The 20,381-nt window shown below is 40.8% G+C and overlaps 1 protein-coding gene across 5 annotated transcripts in view; it reads left to right on the top strand.

Moving 5' to 3' along the window:
- Positions 1–20,381, top strand: part of PLCB4 (phospholipase C beta 4) — a 409,496-nt gene that overhangs the window by 341,438 nt on the left and 47,677 nt on the right. For 3 of the 5 annotated variants that reach the window (XM_059406549.1, XM_059406552.1, XM_059406550.1), the window contains exons 21-27: positions 3,038–3,073; positions 5,356–5,497; positions 7,111–7,195; positions 7,523–7,647; positions 9,538–9,589; positions 17,147–17,249; positions 18,574–18,738. In XM_059406549.1, coding sequence (XP_059262532.1) covers positions 3,038–3,073; positions 5,356–5,497; positions 7,111–7,195; positions 7,523–7,647; positions 9,538–9,589; positions 17,147–17,249; positions 18,574–18,738 — 708 coding nt within the window. The remainder of the gene's footprint in view (positions 1–3,037; positions 3,074–5,355; positions 5,498–7,110; positions 7,196–7,522; positions 7,648–9,537; positions 9,590–17,146; positions 17,250–18,573; positions 18,739–20,381) is intronic. The other 2 variants (XM_059406553.1, XM_059406551.1) reach the window with 1 other exon arrangement.

Genomic DNA, 20,381 nt, shown 5'->3' with positions numbered 1-20,381 from the left:
AAAATAAAGTAGCCTATAATTCCCCTTCTAGGTTGGGTGGCCAGAATCAATATCTTAATGCAAGCTACGGGCAATAAGTTAGAAAGGATATTTGAATGGCTCATTAGCCATCCTCAATGTTGGCCACCACCTATTTCTCCAATATCCTTTAAGTAATATCATTTATTGCATTATTTTAGGTGAATAGGAAGACAATAACAGCAGCCTGTTGAAGTCATTGGGAAAATGACCTACCTGATTGTCCCAAGCAAGCCCTCGTTAGAAAACCAGTCCTACCGATTAGATATCTCCTCTCCCTCTTAATGTAGAATAAACATGAACATATTTCCATCCAGCCAAGAAAAATGGCTGTTATGTACCTGCTATGTGCCAGGCATAGCCTAGGCTGTAACAACCCTAAAAGGTCAAAACAGGCTTAGTTTCTGCTCTCCTGGAGCTTAGATGATGGAAGTTTATTGGAAACTGATGGAAGTTTACTGGACGAGAATAGGAAACAACGACAAACCATCAATTACGTAATTACAATTTGTGATAAGTGCTATTATGAAAGTAAAAATGAGGACTAAAAGGGAGAATCACGAGGTTGAAGGAATAAGGAAACCAGAACCCAAAGATAAAGAGGAATCAGCCATGCACAGAAGGAGAGGAAGGGCCCCAGTTATGGTATAACAGCAGCAGAGACACTGAATGGAGCGGGCTGAGTGAGCGGCAGAGGAATCAAGATGAGATCATACAGGCAGGTAACAGCTAGGTGATGCATGGGATTCGGAAGCGACTATGAAAGACTCAGATGTTAATGTAAGTGGAATCTGAAGCCCCTGAAAATGTTCAAAGAAGGGAGCAGGGCACCCTGATAGGGGTTATTGAAAAACCACTACGGTTGCCATATGGCAACTGGTTAGAAGGGAATAAGAGAGAATGCAGGAAAAGTGGTTAGGCCAGGCTGTTGCACTCAGCCAGACCCTGAGGCTTAAACCGGACAGTAGAAACAGGACTGAGTGGGTTCAAGGTCAACTGAGGAAACAAAAATGATCCAACTTGCTGATGGACTGAATTTGGGCAAGTGAGCGGGAGAGGGGAAGCGAGATGACTCTCTGCCTCTGAGTCTGAGGAGCTGGGTGGACTGTGGGGAAGACTGGAAGAGGAAGAACTCGGTGTCTCAAGCGGGACAGGATCTTTGAGGGCTGTGAGATACTCCGGGGCACTGCCACTAAGGCACGCATAGCCTTGACTCCTGATCCTGCTTTCATTTCCTACCTGTGTAATCTCAGGTAAGTTAACTGAAGCTCCCAGTGCCTGGGTTTTCTCTACTGCAAGGTGAAAATAGCGCTTACGTCACTGGTCCATTTTGAAGAGTCGATGGGTCTAGAATATGTAAAGAGCTTCCTCCGGTGGTACCTAGCACATGGTCATTCCCATTAAGGCCTTCATTACTGCTGCTCTGTTATCACTTTCATCTTCACCATTGTGAGCATCGTCATCACCTGTATCTAGAACTAGAAGAACTAGAAGAGAGGTGGGGCTAGAGATATAAACTGGAAGTTCAGGAGATGAGATTTAAAGCCATGGAAATATTTGAGATGACCAATGGGAAGAGGCAGCGATATGGCCAAGATATGGCCCGAGAGGTAGGATGGAAATCGATGAGATCAAGGAAGCCAAGAGAACAGGTGGAAGACAAGAAGAGAGGTGTTCTCCCCCACAGCTTAATTAAAATATAATTGACACTTAGCATTGTGTAAGTTGAATGTGCATAAGCAATGATTTGATACCTGTATATATTCTGAATTGATTATTTCAGTAAGGTAAGTGAACATCTCCATCGCCTCATAATTACCTGTGTGTGTGTGTGTGTGTGTGTGTGTGTGTGTGTTTATGTGGTGAGAACATTTAAGATCTGCTCTCTGAGTAACTTTCAAGTATGCAGTAAAATGTTAACTATGAACATTCTGTTCGTTAGATCCCCAGAACGTTCTACTCTTATCCCTAGACGTGTGTCCCCCTGGACCAACACCTCCCCATTTCTCCCACCTCCTGGCCCCTGGCAAAGTGGTTGGTGTTTGACTACTGTTGATTAACTCAGTAAGAAGACTCCAGATTTCCAGGGCTGGCAACATGACCTTGAAAAGAGAAGTTGCAAGGGTATGGTGGGGGCCACGGAAACAGACAGATGTGAATGAGTAGAGACTATACTTTTGAGAAGTTTTGCTATAAAGGGAAGCAAGGAATAGGCTGGGGGGTAATGGCAATCATAGAAGTCAAGGGAGTGTTATTTTTAGAAGGAATGAATCTGGAGTGTGTTTGCAAACTTTTGGAAGTGGGGCCGTAGAGAGGGAGAGATTAGGCTTTCGAGAGGGAGAGAAGGCATAACTGCCTGTGAGTTCCTGGAGAAGGGGAGAGTGGATGGTATTCATGGTGATGTGATGGGGCAAAGATTCTTAATCATTGAAGACAGTGGCTGAAGGTGTAGGTGCATCCATTTGGTAGTAGTTGAAATTGGGAGAGTGTTGGCAGAGCAAACCCAAAGGAACACTTTGATTACACCCTCCCTCTTCTGATAGAGACTATTGCCTCTACTTTGAGACTCTTGGATGCCTACTAATAAGACTCAGTGCCTACCTTGATGCTCCCTTACCACATAAAGCCTTTATCACTACCCACACATGAGTGTTGAATCAAGTAACCATTCGTGCTTGCCTGCCCTTTATGTATCAGGAGAGGTGGCCACATCAAACGATTTCCCAAACCCCATGACGAAATAATTAATCTACTGTAAGGAAACATCTAAATAGGAAAGACTATCAAGAAAGGAGGGGAGACAGTATTAAGATTTATTTTTCTGGTACATAAGTCAGGCTGTTGTATCTTTCCTCCTTATTTCGCTGATGGCTTTATGTCATCAATAATTTTCCACCTTCACAAATAAAAAGAATAACAAGCTTACCCATATTTATTTAAACATTTACATATATATGGCTGGTAAATTTGGAATTTTGCCCTTTAGAGAAGTAAACAAATTAGTCTTTCTCTAATTTAGGCTTCAGATGACCTTGAACATGAAATCAACAAAAAGGTAAGAAATAATTTCCTTGTGTAGTTTGCTTTCATGACAGAATACCAAATGTGCCCCCGTAATATTGAACAGTTTGTACTAAATGTTAACCCTGTCTCCCTCCCACCTCAACTCGTGGAATGTCAGGCTTACTGTTCACCATATTCACATGCTTAATGCATCTCATTGCAAGAGTCTTCAAAAGAAAGAATTATTCACAGTGGTGAAATAAGCAAGTCCTGATAAAAATCACAAAATGAAGGCAGGTGAATAAGATGGTTTTCCTGAAAATAAGTGTTTAGTACAGTCAGACACTTAGTTGGCATTAGAGATTTCATTTCTGTAATAAGAGTGCATAATCGCCAACACATCGAATTTGAAAATAAAAATGACCTAATAGGTCATCAGATGTTCCAGCGTACTAGGAAGGTGATCTTGTTTCCGACTATACTGGCATTTTAAAAGATCATTAATTAATTATTTAATTTAATTTTACACTGCCTGCATTCTAGGACTTCCATTTGGCGTTCTTAGATATGGACTTTATTATAAATCAAGTTCCATTTTTTATTTCTTTTGTCCTCTTTGATGTTCTTCATGGTAGCACAGTGGTTTCTCTGAGTCCATGCGAATGGTTTGTTATGGTCGGGAGATTGGTGGCAGGCGTCGACAAAAGTTTGCCTTGTGATTTGATCCCCATTCTTTGGAGTTGGAGAACATCATGTCTGGCTGTCTTGGGGCCCTATCTTATTTGGGGTGAGACCCTATCTTCTTACTGTGTATAGAGTAAGTTTGGATAAGACCGATCTCAGTCCCCTCCCATCATGTTCATGAACTGTTCTTCTAGAATTTCAGAGGATATTGAGGTCAACACAGCAGAGGTTAGTGTTTGGTCACTGCCGTGTATTAGCTGAATAGCTGCGACCGAATCGCGTTCATCCCCAAGGCCCCGGTCTTCTCCCATGGTCAGTGGGTGGGACTCTCACCCTTACTCCACATGACTAACAGTAATGATGTCATCCATTACTAACAGAAATGATGTCGTCCAAGCAGGAATTCAGCCCACTGCCCAACACAAGGTCCTGGTGTTACTTACCATCATTAGATACCCAAGAAAGGAGTCACACGGCCTCTGTCCTTGTTTGGGTGGATGGGACATAGAAAGAAATGACTAAACATGAAAACAAGTTACATTATTTGATTATTTATCTCAGGCTTTTATTGGTGAAATCAATTTGAGGATTTGGAATGCTCAGATTGTTAAATCATCAGATAAAATAATCTGACCACTTTTCTCACTAGTCCATTCCTGTGACTAGTCCATAGGAATGGACTAAGTAAGTAGTTCATCCGCCTGTATCAGTCGATGCAGGAAACTGTGGCACAAAGTGGAAAAACAACTTCCGAGTGTGTCAGAATCCCCTGGGGGGCATATTAGAACATGAATTCTTGGACCTCATCCTCTGAGTTTTCTGATAAAGTGAGTCTTCATCAGGTTTTCAGAGCTAGCTCTCAACAAAATGTGGATCATTTTTGAAGGAATTGTTTTTGTTGTTTATTTCTTTCCAATTTACCAAAACAATTTACCTCTATGTAAAATAATGCAATTTTGACATGTCCTCGGTAGTGGTTTATCAGACTATTTTTAGAATAAGCTTTTTTAAAAAGTACCATAGACTACTTATATATGTGGCTTAAATTCTAAACCAGTGTTAAGCAAAGTATGGTCCCCGAACCAGCCACGTGATTACCACTTAGGAACTAGTTGAAAAGGAAATACTTGGGCCTCCCCCCCGAGACTCACTAAAAAAAAAACACAAGTTGTTTTTCCATTTTGTGCCACAGTTTTTGAGATTGTAAATGGTAATACTTGCTACATATTTCCATAGATTGCTATGAACCTCAGTATACTTTCCTTTAAAGTCCTCTGGCAATCTTAGAAAAATGTAAGAGAGAAACCTTATATTTTATTACTATCTCCTTTTATATTATTAGAGGCTATGATGACATGAACCTTTTTTTTTTTTTTTTTTTTTTTTTTTTTTAAAGTGTGTTCCAGGCCCAACGTGTGGCTCAATCTTAGGACCCTGAGACCAAGAGTCTCTTGCTCTCCTGACTCCTGACTGAACCAGGCAGGCACCATAGACAGGCGCTTTTAAAATTATCCTGTAGCAAAATGGAGGAAGAAAAGGTCTTTCTCTTTCAGTTTGTGCGTGCAGGTCGTCTTTCGCGAGGACATCTGTAGCAGGTTTCTGTCTCACCTGAGTCCTCAACACGTGTATTCCTTTCATTGTGCTCCATAGGGCCTGGTGACCGTGGAAGACGAACAGGCATGGATGGCGTCTTATAAATATGTAGGTGCTACCACTAACATCCATCCGTATTTGTCTACAATGATCAACTATGCACAACCCGTAAAGTTTCAAGGTTTCCATGTGGCTGAAGGTAACACCAAAGGTTAAATTCTATTGCCTTTTTTGGTCTGCTTCTCTTCTGTCATGCCGCTGAGCTGTGCTCTGACTCGTGGCCATTTTCTTTCCTGAGCACAGCCCCTTTCCTCCTCACTGTGTTTTGTGTCACAGACTGTGCCTGTAGCCTCCTGTCCTTGGTATGCTTCAAGATTGCTTTGCCATTCCCCACATTGTCCACAGGGTGGCTCTGAGGTACTGCAGATTTCTTAGTGTTGCCTCTTGCGTTCCATGGATCTTCCTGTGTGTGTGTAAGAAAGCAACTGATTTTTTTTTAAAATAATTTTTTATTTTTTTATTAACGTATAATGTATTATTAGCCCCAGGGGTACAGGTCTGTGAATTGCCAGGTTTACACACTTCACAGCACTCACCATAGCACATACCTTCCTCAATGTCCATAACCCAACCACCTTCTCCCGACCACGCTCCCCCCAGCAACCCTCAGTTTGTTTTGTGAGAGACTAAGAGTCTCTTATGGTTTGTCTCCCTCCTGATCCTGTCTTGTTTCATTTATTCTCTTCCTACCCCCCAATCCCCCCACGTTGCCTCTCAACTTCCTCATATCAGAGAGATCATATGATAATTGTCTTTCTCTGATTGACTTATTTCGCTCAGTATAATATCCTCTAGTTCCATCCACATTGCAAAGCAACTGATTTCTGTGCATTGATTTTGTATCCTGCCATATTACTGAGTTCCTGAGTTCTAGTAGTTTGGGGGTGGAGTCTTTTGGGTTTTCCATATAAAGTATCATGTCATCTTCAAAGAGAGAGCGTTTGACTTCTTCTTTGCCAATTTGAATACCTTTTATTTCTTTGTATTGTCTGATTGCTGTTGCTAGCACTTCTAGTACTATGTTGAACAACAGCGGTGAGAGTGGACATCCTTGTCATGTTCCTAATCTCAAAGGGAAGACTGTCAGCTTTTCCCCATGAGGATGGTATTTGTTGTGGGTTTTTCATAGACAGATTTTATGAAATTGAGGAATGTTCCCTCTATCCCTATACTATGAATTGTTTTAATCAGGAACAGATGCTGTATCTTGTCAAATGCTTTTTCTGCATCAATTGAGAAGACCATGTGGTTCTTCTCTCTTCTCTTACTGATTTGTTCTATCACATTGATTGATTTGCGAATGTTGCACCACCCTTGCATCCCATGGATAAATCCCACCTGGTCATGGTGGATAATCTTTTTAACCTACCGTTGGATCCTGTTAGCTTGGATCTTCACGAAGACCCCTTTTGATCAAAAGCAGACCTCCAGAAATATCCACAGGATTTTTAAATTTTCATAATCATTTTTTGGGCTGGAGAAGCCACCCTAGTCATCAAATAGACATATCTTGGGGGGTGGCTGTGAGGGCCATCTACACATAATTTGTTTCATGACTCCAGATTTAATCCATCACTATTTAAGTCAGCTGTCTCTAGCCCCAGGACATTAATGAACGTAGGCAGTACTGATAACATAATGGAACACCTGCCTCCAAAGCCTCATGATTTGAGATGTAATTACATTTATTGCTTGTCTTTCCATAAGGTTGGATGGAAGCGTTGCTGAGTGCATCTTTATTTTTCTTTACAGAGCGCAATATTCATTATAACATGTCTTCTTTTAATGAGTCCGTCGGCCTGGGCTACTTGAAGACGCACGCCATTGAATTTGTGAAGTATCCTTACGTAGTGAATGGAGTAAACGGCCAGTGCCCTTTAAGTTTGGCGGGAGTCTCTGAAACAGATAAATGGCGAAGAGATAATTGTGGTTGTCGAGCTAATAAAATAGTATGTGTGAAAGACCACAGCAACTGTGAAAACCTGCCCAAATGTGAATTGTTTACACAGTGAACTCTGGTTTTTCTCCTCAGCCTCACTCATACATGTGAAATTTCCTCTCTGTTAGCTTCATGTTTGTCATTGTCGGTCTAGCCTTTGTTGTGTATTTATTACTTCTGGAATGCTCTTTTTTCTCCCCTCATTCTCCTTAATAAGTTACATAGTTATAACAAACGGCAAATGAGCCGCATTTACCCCAAGGGAGGCCGGGTCGATTCCAGTAATTACATGCCTCAGATTTTCTGGAATGCTGGCTGCCAGATGGTTTCGCTCAACTATCAAACCCCAGGTAGGAACCAATGTCCAGTGACCTCAAATTCCAGGAGAACACTTTGACAGGACAGTGCCAACCATTGCCATCCGTTGGCCGTGGGCATTTTTTTTTTTTTAAAGGAATGAGACATATGGCAAAACAATGTGATGTTGGATTTATGTAATGGTGAGATACGAAACACAAAAAATAGAGCCCTGTAAAGGGTGGAAGACAAAATATTTTGATTTAAATTGAATTTCCTTTCATAAATACCACAACTAATCTGCCAAACATTGTCCCCCTTTCCAAAATATTTTTAATTTTTCTTCTTTTCGGATCAAACTTGTCTTCTTTTCCAGAGACAGAATTAAATGAAAAAAAATCTGAGTATCTCTATCAGGACTATGACTCATTTCTCCTTTAGAAAGTACCCTTCTCCCTGTTAACATTCAGCAGGTATCAATTACACAGCATCTCATCATAAAAGTACAGAATATTCAAGAGTAAACTCCACTAAAATAGTGTGTAAGGATTTATATATTCTTAGAGGTACTAATCCACAACTTGGTCCTCCAAAGTGTGTTCAAAGGCAGGCTTCCAATATATGATCTTTCCCCCTCCTTGGAAGGAGAGGAGTGAATTTTTAAAGTGCATGAACAATGTTTTTCAAGTTTTTGAAGTCTACTTAAGAGCCAAGTATGACAATTTTAAGATCAGAGGTAGAAAAATTCTGGGCTCTAGTTGTTTACCTAAAAGAGGTAAGAAATATGCCACAAAACCATTCACATGCTGTGGTTAATCCCATAGCCTGGTCCTTAAAGTTGGCAAAACAAAAAGATTTTCTTGTTCAGTCCTTTGCTATATAAGGGGGTGCCCCCCACGTTTCCTGGTTTGGGGGGGCCTTTTCCTTTTCTAGTCCATCCACCATACTTTGAGAGTTTCTATCCACCTCGTTTTCTATTATCTGGCCTGACCAAAAGTTCTCTTGACTTCCATCCCTTTGCCATAAACGTGGGCTCGATACTTCCCTGCCATTGGTGACGACTTCTCAGGGACCGGAAGCTGGGGTCAAATGTCTGCACAACATCCCCATCAGTCCTTGCTATACTGAACTACGACCAGATATCAGTACAAGCCCATAGTATTTCTAGCAGAAACCAAATAAAATAGAACGCTGCTTTTACTTTTTAAAAAAAAGCAGGGGTGGGGGGGTAGGGAAGGTCAAGTAGTATTTTCAGTTGTCAGTCCGTTATATGGATTAAATTATCCTAAACCAGTTTATTCACAAGGTCATCATGTGTTTTATTCTATAACATTAGGATCAACCACAACATGCTGAAGAAGGGAAAAAATAATCTACTAGCTTGTTTGTTTTGTTTTGTTTTGCTAATGAAAAAAGGGAAGATTGTGTCCACTTGTGAGAGAAAAATCCCAAGCCATGCCCTGCCAACATAGACACCACTAGAAGAATTCTCCCTAGGTTTAAAAGTAGGTGCAAGCCACTAATTTTTCCATGATACTATCTGGATTATTTTTTATTGCTTTTAATTGAGTTTGTATTCCTATGACCTTCCTGGAATACCCGCAGCCGATCCTTCCTCTGTGACTGTAAGGCACATTCTCTCCCGTTGGACACGTATACCCTCAACACTGATTGGACAATCCTTTGACTCATATGTTGAATCCAATTTTTAATGCAATTCTAGCATGATCTTTATGAAAACACATTTTATGTTTGACTTAAGCACAGATGATTTCAACAGGGAAGAGGATTGTGTGTGCTCAACAGACCCAGATGTAACTTGAAATGTTAAAAAAGACCTTTCAGCCTAGGATCTGTATGTGACTTCCATTGTTTAAAATCACCCATTGTGGTCTTCTTTATGCACGGAGATGAGATGCTAAATTATTTTTGTCTCTTGACAGATTTAGCGATGCAATTGAATCAGGGAAAATTTGAGTATAATGGATCATGCGGGTGAGTAATATGATTTAAACTGTTGTCACTGTGTTCCTGAACCCATACTACAGCTGTAAGGAAACTGTGCCATTTTTAATTAGGGGCTGCTCAATTTAAGCTGAGTTTGAGGGATGGGATAGAAACAATTGAAATCCCTAGATAGATTGTATTTGTAAGTATACGTTTTTCATCTACCCAGTTTATTAAGCAGAATTATCCCCCTAAAAATTGAACCATAAGTTAAGCAGTTTATCATACACACTCGAGTTTAATTCCCTTGCTTTAAATTCAAGAGTGGAGGTTTTTGTAGCTACGACAAATAATGATCCCTGCTCATTTGGACATTAACTGGAAACATGGATAATAAGTATGTGTATTTTCCCTAAGACACACAGAGGAATGAAGTTGATTTAGTATGGAAGGAAGTTATGAAAGTCAATTTGAATGTAACACCCCTAGAAAGAAAGCTTTGTCCTGTCTTGATTCTTTTGCATGTCTTGTAAAGAGCGGTTATCAAAAAATAATGCTATGAATATTGTTCTAGTTGACTGAACGGGCGTTCTTTAACGTCTGTGAACCAAGGAGTGAAATAAGAAATGTTGATTTCCTAATTTTGTAACGTGGAACACAACACAGAAAGGTTAAGTGAAAATGTGAAGTTAAATTCTGTGGAGAAAAAATACAGTGTGGCCATTTTTTTTTTTTCCCCCTCCATGCATCTGTCCCGGAGCCTCTAAATTAATCCCGTGGAGTGCTATCCCATCCATAATACTACTGTCAGGAAATTCTTGGCCTCCCTGGTTGAATACCTCAATTTTATCACTAAGAACAGCCAGCCAAGATAACATTCTTCAGCAGTCACACGTTCAGAGTGCACACTTGTCCCTCTTCCCCCTGCCGGATGGTTCTCTACCCGTGTATCTCTACCCATGAGTGACCCCACACACACACATGCATCCGCTGGCACATATGTTGTGTTTTCCTCTGCTGTGTGCTTTGAGAGAAATCAAAGTCTTACACCATAAACTAATGTGTTATATGTCAATTACAGAAAGAAGTAAAAACTATGTAATTCAAAAGAAAACTGCCAAATACACATTTTTAGAATTATTTTTTCAAATATTTTATTTATTGGGGTACCTGGGTGGTTCAGTCATTAAGTGTCTGCCTTCTGCTGAGGTCATGATCCCAGAGTCCTGGGATGGAGCCCCGCATCAGGCTCCCTGCTCAGCGGGAAGCCTGCTTCTTCCTCTCCCACTTCCCCTGCTTATATTCCCTCTCTCACTGTCTCTCTCTCTGTCAAATAAATAAATCTTTTAAGAAAAAAGATCTTCTTTATTTATTTGAGCAAGAGGGAGAGAGAGAGGAGAGCATGAGTGAGGGGGAGGGGCAGAGAGAGAAGCCAGCTCCCCACTGAGCACGGAGCCTGATGCAAGACTCAATCCTGGTACTCCGGGATCATGACGTGAGCCCAACGCAGATGCTCAGTGGACTGAACCACCCAGGTGCCCCTGCATTTTAGAATTCTTTACAGCTCTGTTGTATTTAAGGCACAGCGTTCATCACCAGGAGATGGTGCACGTAAATTGATGGAGGCAATCCATCAGCTCACACTGAAGCCCAGCCCTCATGGTTCATACCAAACACCCCGACCCCTTGTGGGGCTCCCTCCTCAGAGCCTTCCTTGTGGCCCAGTGACACTAAAGTTTGCCCTCTTGGCCGCAGCTGTCCGACAGCCAGTACTTCCACAGGGAGGGGGACTGTTGCCAGATCAAGAGGTCCCACCAGGAGCTGAATGCGTGCCCTCTGTTCCTTTCCCTTCCTGTTTGGTCTGGGTTCACACGGTCAGTGTCTCCCTTTAGGCACCACTGCATATTCTAAAATGCCTTCCCAGACAAGCACGGTGCTGCTGGAGCCCAAATTCCATGCTGAAGTGTTGGAGTGATGTGACCAAAACCCGACATCCCACCAGAGGGGCTAGAAAAACAGGATTGTTCAGTGGGGCGTCCCGCCTTGAAGAGCCATTGACAGTTATGCTCCGTCATGTGTCAACATCCCCCGTCCTTCCCTTTCCCCTCCCGGAGGCAGAGTGTGTTACTGACAGGGAAGAGGGAAGAAGTCTTCCTCAGCTGTGTGTTTCTGGACCCCATCACTCTCGGCGATGGAGCGGTCCTAACTGGTAGATATGGGGCTGGCCACGCAGGGGTATTTCCTTGGAGCAAGGGCATCCAGGATGCTCTGGCTTTCCCTATGTTGCCTTTGTCATTCACCCACCCACCTGCAGGGACTTGTTAAACACTCCTTGTTGGCGTGTCTGAGGGCTGGGTGTCCGTACAGAGGTCTTCTGAACCGTTCAGGCTTAGGGTGGCAAACGGTAGTGGTTGTATAGGGAACAGCAGTGTTGCATAGCACATGCACACCCTCTGAATCCACCAATGCTAACAAAACACTGGGAACCTGCCCGGGACTCCCTGTCTGCTCTCCAGCCTGATCTTTTGGAAGGCTGTGCCCCTGAGCTCAGTAAGTGTGGTTTTCAGTAGGAAAGTGAGTGGTAGTTCATGACAGACTCCTTTCTAAAGGTATAAAAATGGAAGGCATTTGTATCATTCCCAAGGAAACAAGACAGAGCAAGTTAATTTCTTAAGTCCGCATACTTTCAGAGGAAATTGGCCTGGCTGAGACCAACATAGTAGGATGTTTTAGGATCCAAAGATGCATACTTTTTGTAGAACTTTCTCAGGGTGAAATGTGTCTTGAAATCCATGACGGTCTTATAGTTACAATCAGCCATTTTGCTTTCCTGCTGGTAGAGAAGATAGTGGAGTATTGAACAATTGGCGCCATCTTGGGTGTGATGAAATAGATTGTCCTTCCTTATGGGCCCATCCTCTGATTCTTATGGCTTCTGTCCACCCACCTGGCTGAAGGCCCTTCTTTTCTTCTTCTCTTGCCTCCCAGGACCCTACAAAGGCTCCCTTCACTTGTCATTGGCTTTGGCCTCTGCTCAAGTCCACCACACAGACCTGGGTGCTTGGAATGAATTTTATTTTCTGTACCAAAAAACACCAGGCAGGACCAGCTATGGTTGGTTTGAGGGGCCCAGTGCAAAATGAAAATAAAGACCCCTTGTTCACAAATTCTTAAACATTTCGAGACAGTAGCTACAGAGCATTAAACCAGACACAAAACTCTTCTAAGTTCAGAGCACTGTGTAACGACACAGGTCCCACTGATGCCCGGTGCTCCCTGGACCTGCACAGGCACCAGTGAGTGGTGGCCTCTGCTACATCCACAGGTCCCCACAGGTCCCAAGTAGACACCCCTTCAAGATAAGCTGGCTCAGTGTCACCCCCAAGCGAGGACTTACCTCTTGGCCCTGTCAAACTTCTCCATGCTTTCTTTTATTTATTATTACTATTTAAGTATATAAGATCAATACATTAAACTGAAGGCTGCCTGCCTTGGAGAATTGGACTCTGGTTTCTTGCCCTTTTCCCCTGGCACTTCTTATTTTGTATTGGTTCACGCTCTCACAGAGGAGTTTTCTTCTAAGCAGATGTGGAAGGAAGGAACATGGAAAAATGTTTTGGGCACCCAGAAATCATCAGCATCACAATTTTGTATTTTTGGTAAGAAAGGTCCCTTCAGAAATGGCTGTAGGGAATAGAGAGTACGGAATCTCCAGAGAGTCTCTGCCCCTGCTGTTCTCAGGAGGCAAATCCCTCATTCCATGCAACTGGAATCCATGTTCCCCTTCTTGTGAAAGCCAGAACCATCCTCTCTTACATCCCCTTGAAGCTAACGGCTGATATTTTGTCAATACTGGTAGGCTTCGCTTGAAGTAGTGTGTGTTAATATTGTAGTTTCTCATCTACTTTCCATTCTAAGACTTCAATTTTTGCCATATCATCATATTTTCCAGTGTCTAACACTAGCCACAAAAAAAGGGGTGGGTCCCAAATCTAAAACTGTAAATATAGAAAACCATCTGTTTTGTGCAGTTAGATTTTAAATTAATATTTAGGGTTACATTCTCTTGGAGACAGGTAAAAGTTCAAAATCATCTTTAATATTTGAATGATTCTGAAAATTCTGTATGTCTTTGATTTAAAAATCAGTGCTGTCCTTGGAGGTTCTTTACTGATGATTACATCTAAGTTGAATGGTTATTTTAACACTTTTTTTGCTCAAACTTAGAAGATAACAATGAATGACAACTTTGTCTAAACCACAAAAATGGAACTTAGAGTTTGTCTTTAAGGAGAAAAGTCACGCCCCAGAATCCTTTCTGGTTGGTTTTAAAAGATAATAAATTTGACAGCATCTAGAGTTAAAATCAGTAAAAGTTACACTCCTAAAGAATAGGAAAGACTTGATCCCTCTAATTTTGATCCTTTACACTTAAAAGTAAACCCATAGTTTGGGGGAAAGTACTTTTATTGTCCTTTATCTGCTATTCAGGTTAGGATGGACTTTTCCTACCTGCGGTTATAGTCCTTTGTAAAAACAAAAATTTTTTTCTTAGATGAAATCTGATACAAGTTCAGGGCAGTTATGGAATCTGGCTGAGGTCTGATATGTGACTGTAACTAAAGGAGATAAGGGACAGACATTGTGGAGTTGGGTCAATTTCCAAACATTTTCCTTGCTTCACAAAGAAAACTCATACCCTTTAGCCATCACCTCCCTGTAACCTCTACTCCCTATTTGCAGCCATAACCATAAAAGCCACCATCTACTCTCTGTCTCTCTGGATTTGTACAGACAGCACATTTTATAGGAATTAATTCATGTAGTATGTGGTCTTTGTTACTGGCTTCTTTGACTTAGCATTATGCTTTCAAGGTTTATGCCGTAGCACATATCAATACTCATTTCTTTCTACCAAGTCATTTCCCATAGTGTGGGTATGCCCCATTCTATATATTCACTTAAATATTGATAGACATCTGGATTGTTTCCATCTTTTGGTTATTAGGAATTATGCTGCTCTAACATTCATTCACAGACAAGTTTTTGTGTAGATGTATTTTCATTTTTCTTGGGTATTTACTAAGAGTGGAATTGCTGGGTCACATGACACCTCTATTTAACTGTTTGGGGAACAGTCAGACTGTCTTGGTTTCATTTCACATTCCCACCAGCCATGTATGAGGGTTCCATTTGTTCCATGAACTTGATGATACTTAGTGTTATCTGACATTTTACTATAGCCATTCTAATATGTGTGTAGTGACAGTTCACTGTGATTTTGATTTGCATTTCTCTCAAAACTAATGATACCAGGCATTTTTTCATGTCCTTATAATTGGCCATTTGTTTCTCTTATTTGGAGAAATACGTGTTCAGATCACTTGCCCTCTTGTCTACTGGGTTGTTTTTGACATATTGTAGGCACACGCCTCTTATCAGTATATGATTTGCAAATATTTTCTCCCATCCCGTGGCTTGTTTTTTCATTATCTTGATATTGCCCTTTGAAGTGCAGAGGTTTTTATGATAAGGCTAATTTTATCTTTTTGTTTTCCTCGTGTTGCTTATGCTTTTGATGTTATGTCTAAGACCCATTGCCAAGTTGTGAAGATTTATCCTTATTTTTCTTCTAAAAAAATTATCATTTTGGCTCTTACATTTAAGTCTTTGGTCCATCTTGAGTTAATGTTTGTATATGATGTGAGGGAAGAGACCAGTTTTCTTCTTTTGCATGTGGCCATTATAGTTGTCCTAGCAACATTTATTTAAAAGAATATTCTTTCCCTCTTTGAATAATCTTGGCATCCGTGTCAAAAACCAACTGAGCATAGATACATGAATTTATTTCTGGATTCGCAGTTCCATCTCATTGATGTATGTGTGCATTTTTATGCCAATACCACACTTCCTTGATTACTGTTGCTTTGTAGAAAGTTTTGAAATTGAGAAATATGAGAACTTCAATTTTGTTTTTCTTGTTCAAGGGTATGTTGGCTATTCTTGGTCCTTGAGTTTTGGATCAGCTTGTCACTTTCTCAAGAAGCCACTTGGGATCTGGATAGGGATTGAATCTGTATATCAATCTGGTGAATAGTGCCAGCTTAACCATATCAAGTCTTCTGATCCATGAACACAAGATGTCTTTCCATTTACTTAGATCTTCTTTAACATCTTTAAACAGTGTCTTGTAGCTTTCAAACTACATGCACTTATTTCATTAAATTTATTCCTAAGTATTTTATTCTTTTTGGTGCTGTGATAAATGGAATCTTCTTAATTTCAGTTTTTGGATTGTTCATTACTGGTATTTAGAAATACAGTTGATTTCTGTATATTGGTTTTTAACCTTGCAGCCTTGTTGAATTCATTTATTAGTTCTGATGGGTTTTAAAAATATATGTATATTCTTTAGATTTTAGAAGAATTTTACAAAGAAAAAGAGCATGAACTAGGGGAGGGGCAGAGGGAGAGGGCCTTCAAGCAGACTCCCCACTGAGCAAGGAACCCAGTGTGGGTTCGATCTCATGACCCATGAGATCATGACTGAGCCAAAACTAATAGTCAAACACTTGACCAACTGAACCCAGGCACCCCTCTGATCATTTTTAAGTAGATTCCTTAGGTAAATTCCTTACGTATATTCTATATACAAGATCATGTCATCTGTCAGGAGGAGTTTTACTTCTTTCTTTCCATCTAGATATCTTTTATTCCATTTTCTTGCCTAATGGCACTAGCTAGAAATAGGGAAATAATTACATCTTTGTGTTCACCTGCCTCTAACTTGAAATTACGTGGTTCTTTTCACTGTGAACAGAGACAACAGTCCACAATACTATTAACAGTACCTGTGACTCTGACACCAATGTAAATCACAGATATTTTTGTATCATTACTACTGTTACAGATCTCACAAAATATTTTTATGCATATCAGTACTTTAAGATTATAGTTATCAACTTAGCATCATATCTCATAATTCAATGCAGTCATTAAAACACAAAGTAGAATACCATGTACTCTCATATTTTATTTTGTTTTTTTTTTAAGATTTTATTTATTTGACAGAGAAGAGAGATCACAAGTAGGCAGAGAGACAGGAAGAGAGGGGAGGGGGAAGCAGGCTCTCTGCTGAGCGGAGAACCCAATGCAGGGCTCGACCCCAGGACCCTGAGATCATGACCTGAGCCAAAGACAGAGGCTTAACCCACTGAGCCACCCAGGGTGCCCCTACTCTCATATTTTAGTAACTAGAGCTCATATAATTGGTTTTTCACTGCTGTTTCTTGTATTTTATTTTGTGTGCATGAGAGTAAGTATCTAAGGAGGTCCATGGCATAAAAAAGTTCAAGAGAATGTAATAGCATCAGGAAGCTCGATGTCACTGAGCCGGGAAGCTAAAAGCATTCCTCGTTTCCTGCCTCTCTTCAGGATTCTCCATAGGAAAGGAATAGTTTCTTCAATCTTTAGACTCCTCTACCTAAAACCCTAGCTCTTAAAGTAGAGACGGGAGAAAGGAAGGACTTAGTGTCCTGAAGCATGAGTGTGTTAAGTCATTGTAAATGCAGCTCATAAACTCTTTCTTTGCTTTTGTCCCACCAGGTACCTCCTCAAACCAGATTTCATGAGACGGCCCGATCGAACATTCGATCCCTTCTCTGAAACTCCTGTCGATGGGGTTATTGCAGCCACTTGCTCAGTCCAGGTAGGCCCCCTGCTGTCTCAGAACTGTAAAAACATGTCTGCGGGTGGTCCTGGAAAAGCCTTAAGAAGCCACATTGAAATATTTAATGTCAAGTCACAAGGCCCATGTGTTGCTCTCAACTTTGTGATTGCCCCTTTTCTTCCTAAGAGATACCTTTTGTTCCCTAGTGGAACTATTAGCTACATTCAGCAGAAGACACCAGATCAAAAAAGTACCTACTGGAGGATATGGAGCAGTAAGAACTCTTAATCATTGCTGGTGAGAATGCAAAATGGGGCAGCCGCTTTGGAAGCGTGCTCTTATCCTATAATCCAGGAATCGTACTCCTTGGTATTTACCCAAACGGATAGAAAACTTGCACCCACACAAAAACCTGCACAGAGGTGTTTGTAGCAGCTTTATTCGAAATTGCCAAAAATTGGACAACTAAGATATCCTTCCATAGGTGTTGGATACATAAACTGTGGCACACCCACACCATTCAGTGCTGGCAAGAGAGGAGCTAGCAAGTCATGGAAACACATACAGGAAACTTCCGTGCTTATTCCTAAGGGAATGAAGCAAATGAAAAGACTTCGTACTGTATGGTTGCAGCTACATGACATTCTGGAAAAGTGAAAACTGTGACAGTTTCATACATGTGCACATATGTCAAAATGGACCTTCTGTGCACTTTAAAATGTACGGTTTATTGTATGTCAGATTTTACCTCGAAAAACTTTGGAAGTTATGATCTATTCAATAATACAGAAAGAAACCCTGCTACATGGCTATATAGTACTTTGGAAAGTAAATGAAAAATAGTCTGTCCATGGCTTTATAATAGGTGGAATTTAATGCTGGACTTTGCAAATATATACCTCCGACCATTGTTGATATCAGTAAAGGATAACAGGCAACAGGCATTTTAGCATTGCTTTTTCTTTATTGCATCTCTTTCTAAGACTTATAAAAGAATTTAATAAAGTGTAATAGGGCAGAATTTCAGAGCTCTGATAGGATCCTAGGTCATATTTGAACCCATCACTTTGTGGACATTTAGGTGGAATTAAGCTGCTTGTGGACATTATTTCTTTGTATTATAGGGTTCATCATTTCTCTTTATAGACAGAACCTCTGTCTTGAGCAGGGATTTTTTGTTTGTTTATTGTTTTGCATAAAGTAGTTGCTCTATAATGTTTTAGTAAGGAATGAATACATTACTTCCATAGGTAACTAAAATTTCTAAAGATGAACAGACAATTTCTTACTTGTGGATTATTCATTGCTCTTCATAATTACACAGACTTGACTTCTCTCTCACCCTGTTTCTGTGTTGCTGCAGGTCATATCAGGTCAGTTTTTATCAGATAAGAAAATTGGTACATACGTAGAAGTGGATATGTATGGGTTGCCCACCGACACCATACGTAAGGAATTCCGAACTCGCATGGTGATGAACAACGGACTCAATCCAGTTTACAATGAAGAATCATTTGTGTTCCGGAAGGTAGGGCACTTTCAACATGTCAGACTCGCTGTGCTAACTCAGGGGCCACATTTTAGTGCATAGGCTACATAGACACTACGTGACATGGGGCAGTTATACAACCCCAAATGTCTTCTTCTCTTCTTCCAGTGGGTAAGTTCTGTCAGTGCTGTATGATTGTTACTTTTGTGTGTTCTTGTCCTTGTGGCTCTCCTTTCTCCTCCAAGGAGCCCACCTTCTCTGTGGCAATGCTCAAGTTCCAGATGGGTGGTCCTTAGAATGTGTCCTCACTGGTAGGCATCATACACACTGGAGAGTTCTTTTCTGCCCTGGCAGTGGCTGGTAACTTGCAATTGGCTCCTTTAGCCAAGAGGACAGGTAGGATGGTGAACCCAAAAGTAAGACCAATAAATGTCCTTAAATAGATCAGCTGGTATTGTCCTGTGCCTCTAAAAAGTGTGATGCCTGTTGCCACCCCTACAGTTTGTACTTCATGTGCTATTTTGGATTTTGGGGGGGTTTCCTACCATTGTACCTTGATCCCCAGACCAATCACAGTCATACTCTATAATGATTTCATTTTTATCTTGTAATCTCGTTTGCCCTTTGTTTCTCACTTGTCGGTGTAATATGTGTTGAAAAATCCATGCATTGGTAGTGCCATCTCCAAGTAGAGCTGTTTTTCTCTCTCACTTGCTCTGTTATCCCAACCGGAATAGCTTCTTGCTGCTGCTTCAGGCCCAGGGCTTCCGGTGTTTCTGTTCCATGTGCATGTCCTCCAACACAGATCTTTGGCTTCTTAGCTTAACAGAAATGAGGATTAGCAGTTTCAGAGTTGGCTAACTGGCTTTCAGAAACCAGATTACAGAAGATCAGTAGTTCAATGAAACAAGCCATTATGAGATTTAGGCTCCCCTTGTTATGTGAGCACTGTTATTTCCATGCAACCCCCACCGTGACCTTCTCTCCTACAGGGTGTGGTGGAAATTGGATATAACTTGTCATGGGCCTTTTTTCTTCCACCAGTTTTTTTTTTTTTTTTTTTAATAGCTTTTTATAGCTGGATCTGTTGTCGGTATGACCAGTGTTCTTTGGCAGCATGAATAATCCCTAGACACATTTCTAGAAATTCAGAAAGTTGACTTCAGACATTCATGGTTTCTGATGAGTGAGGAGACATCAGACTTGGTTTTTACATATAGAATTACTGGCCCCAGAAACAAGATGCCAGTTCTGCACCCTTCACTGTTTTTCAGAAGTTAAGTTGCTTTTCGTCAGGACCAAGTACTTTCTCTTTTTGTTCTCTCTTGTTTTTAATATTTTTTGGTCTTTGCACTGATCTCACAAGGCAAGCCCCCTTTTACCCACTTGAGAAACAATAGCACAAATGACGTTGGTTGAATTTGAACTTGATTTCTCCTCTTCATTGTCTTGAAATTGGATTAAATGATAATCTCTAGCCAGAACTAGACAACCGATCCATTGTCTAGCCTTAGATACAGTACTCAAACTAGCCAAGATGTCTTCGTTGTTCTGAGCCAATGAAAAGTCATTCCTGATTTAAAACATTGGATTTTCTTGTGTCCTGTTGCTATCTTATATCTGAATTAGGATTCTGCTGGCTGAGCTCAGATTTTATGTCCTTTTATTTATTTTGAAGATAG

This window comes from Mustela nigripes, chromosome 7, assembly GCF_022355385.1.
Source record: "Mustela nigripes isolate SB6536 chromosome 7, MUSNIG.SB6536, whole genome shotgun sequence".
In the NCBI taxonomy this organism is placed as follows: domain Eukaryota; kingdom Metazoa; phylum Chordata; class Mammalia; order Carnivora; family Mustelidae; genus Mustela; species Mustela nigripes.
Note: the sequence above shows the minus strand (reverse complement) of the source record. Positions and strands in the feature narration are given on the sequence as shown.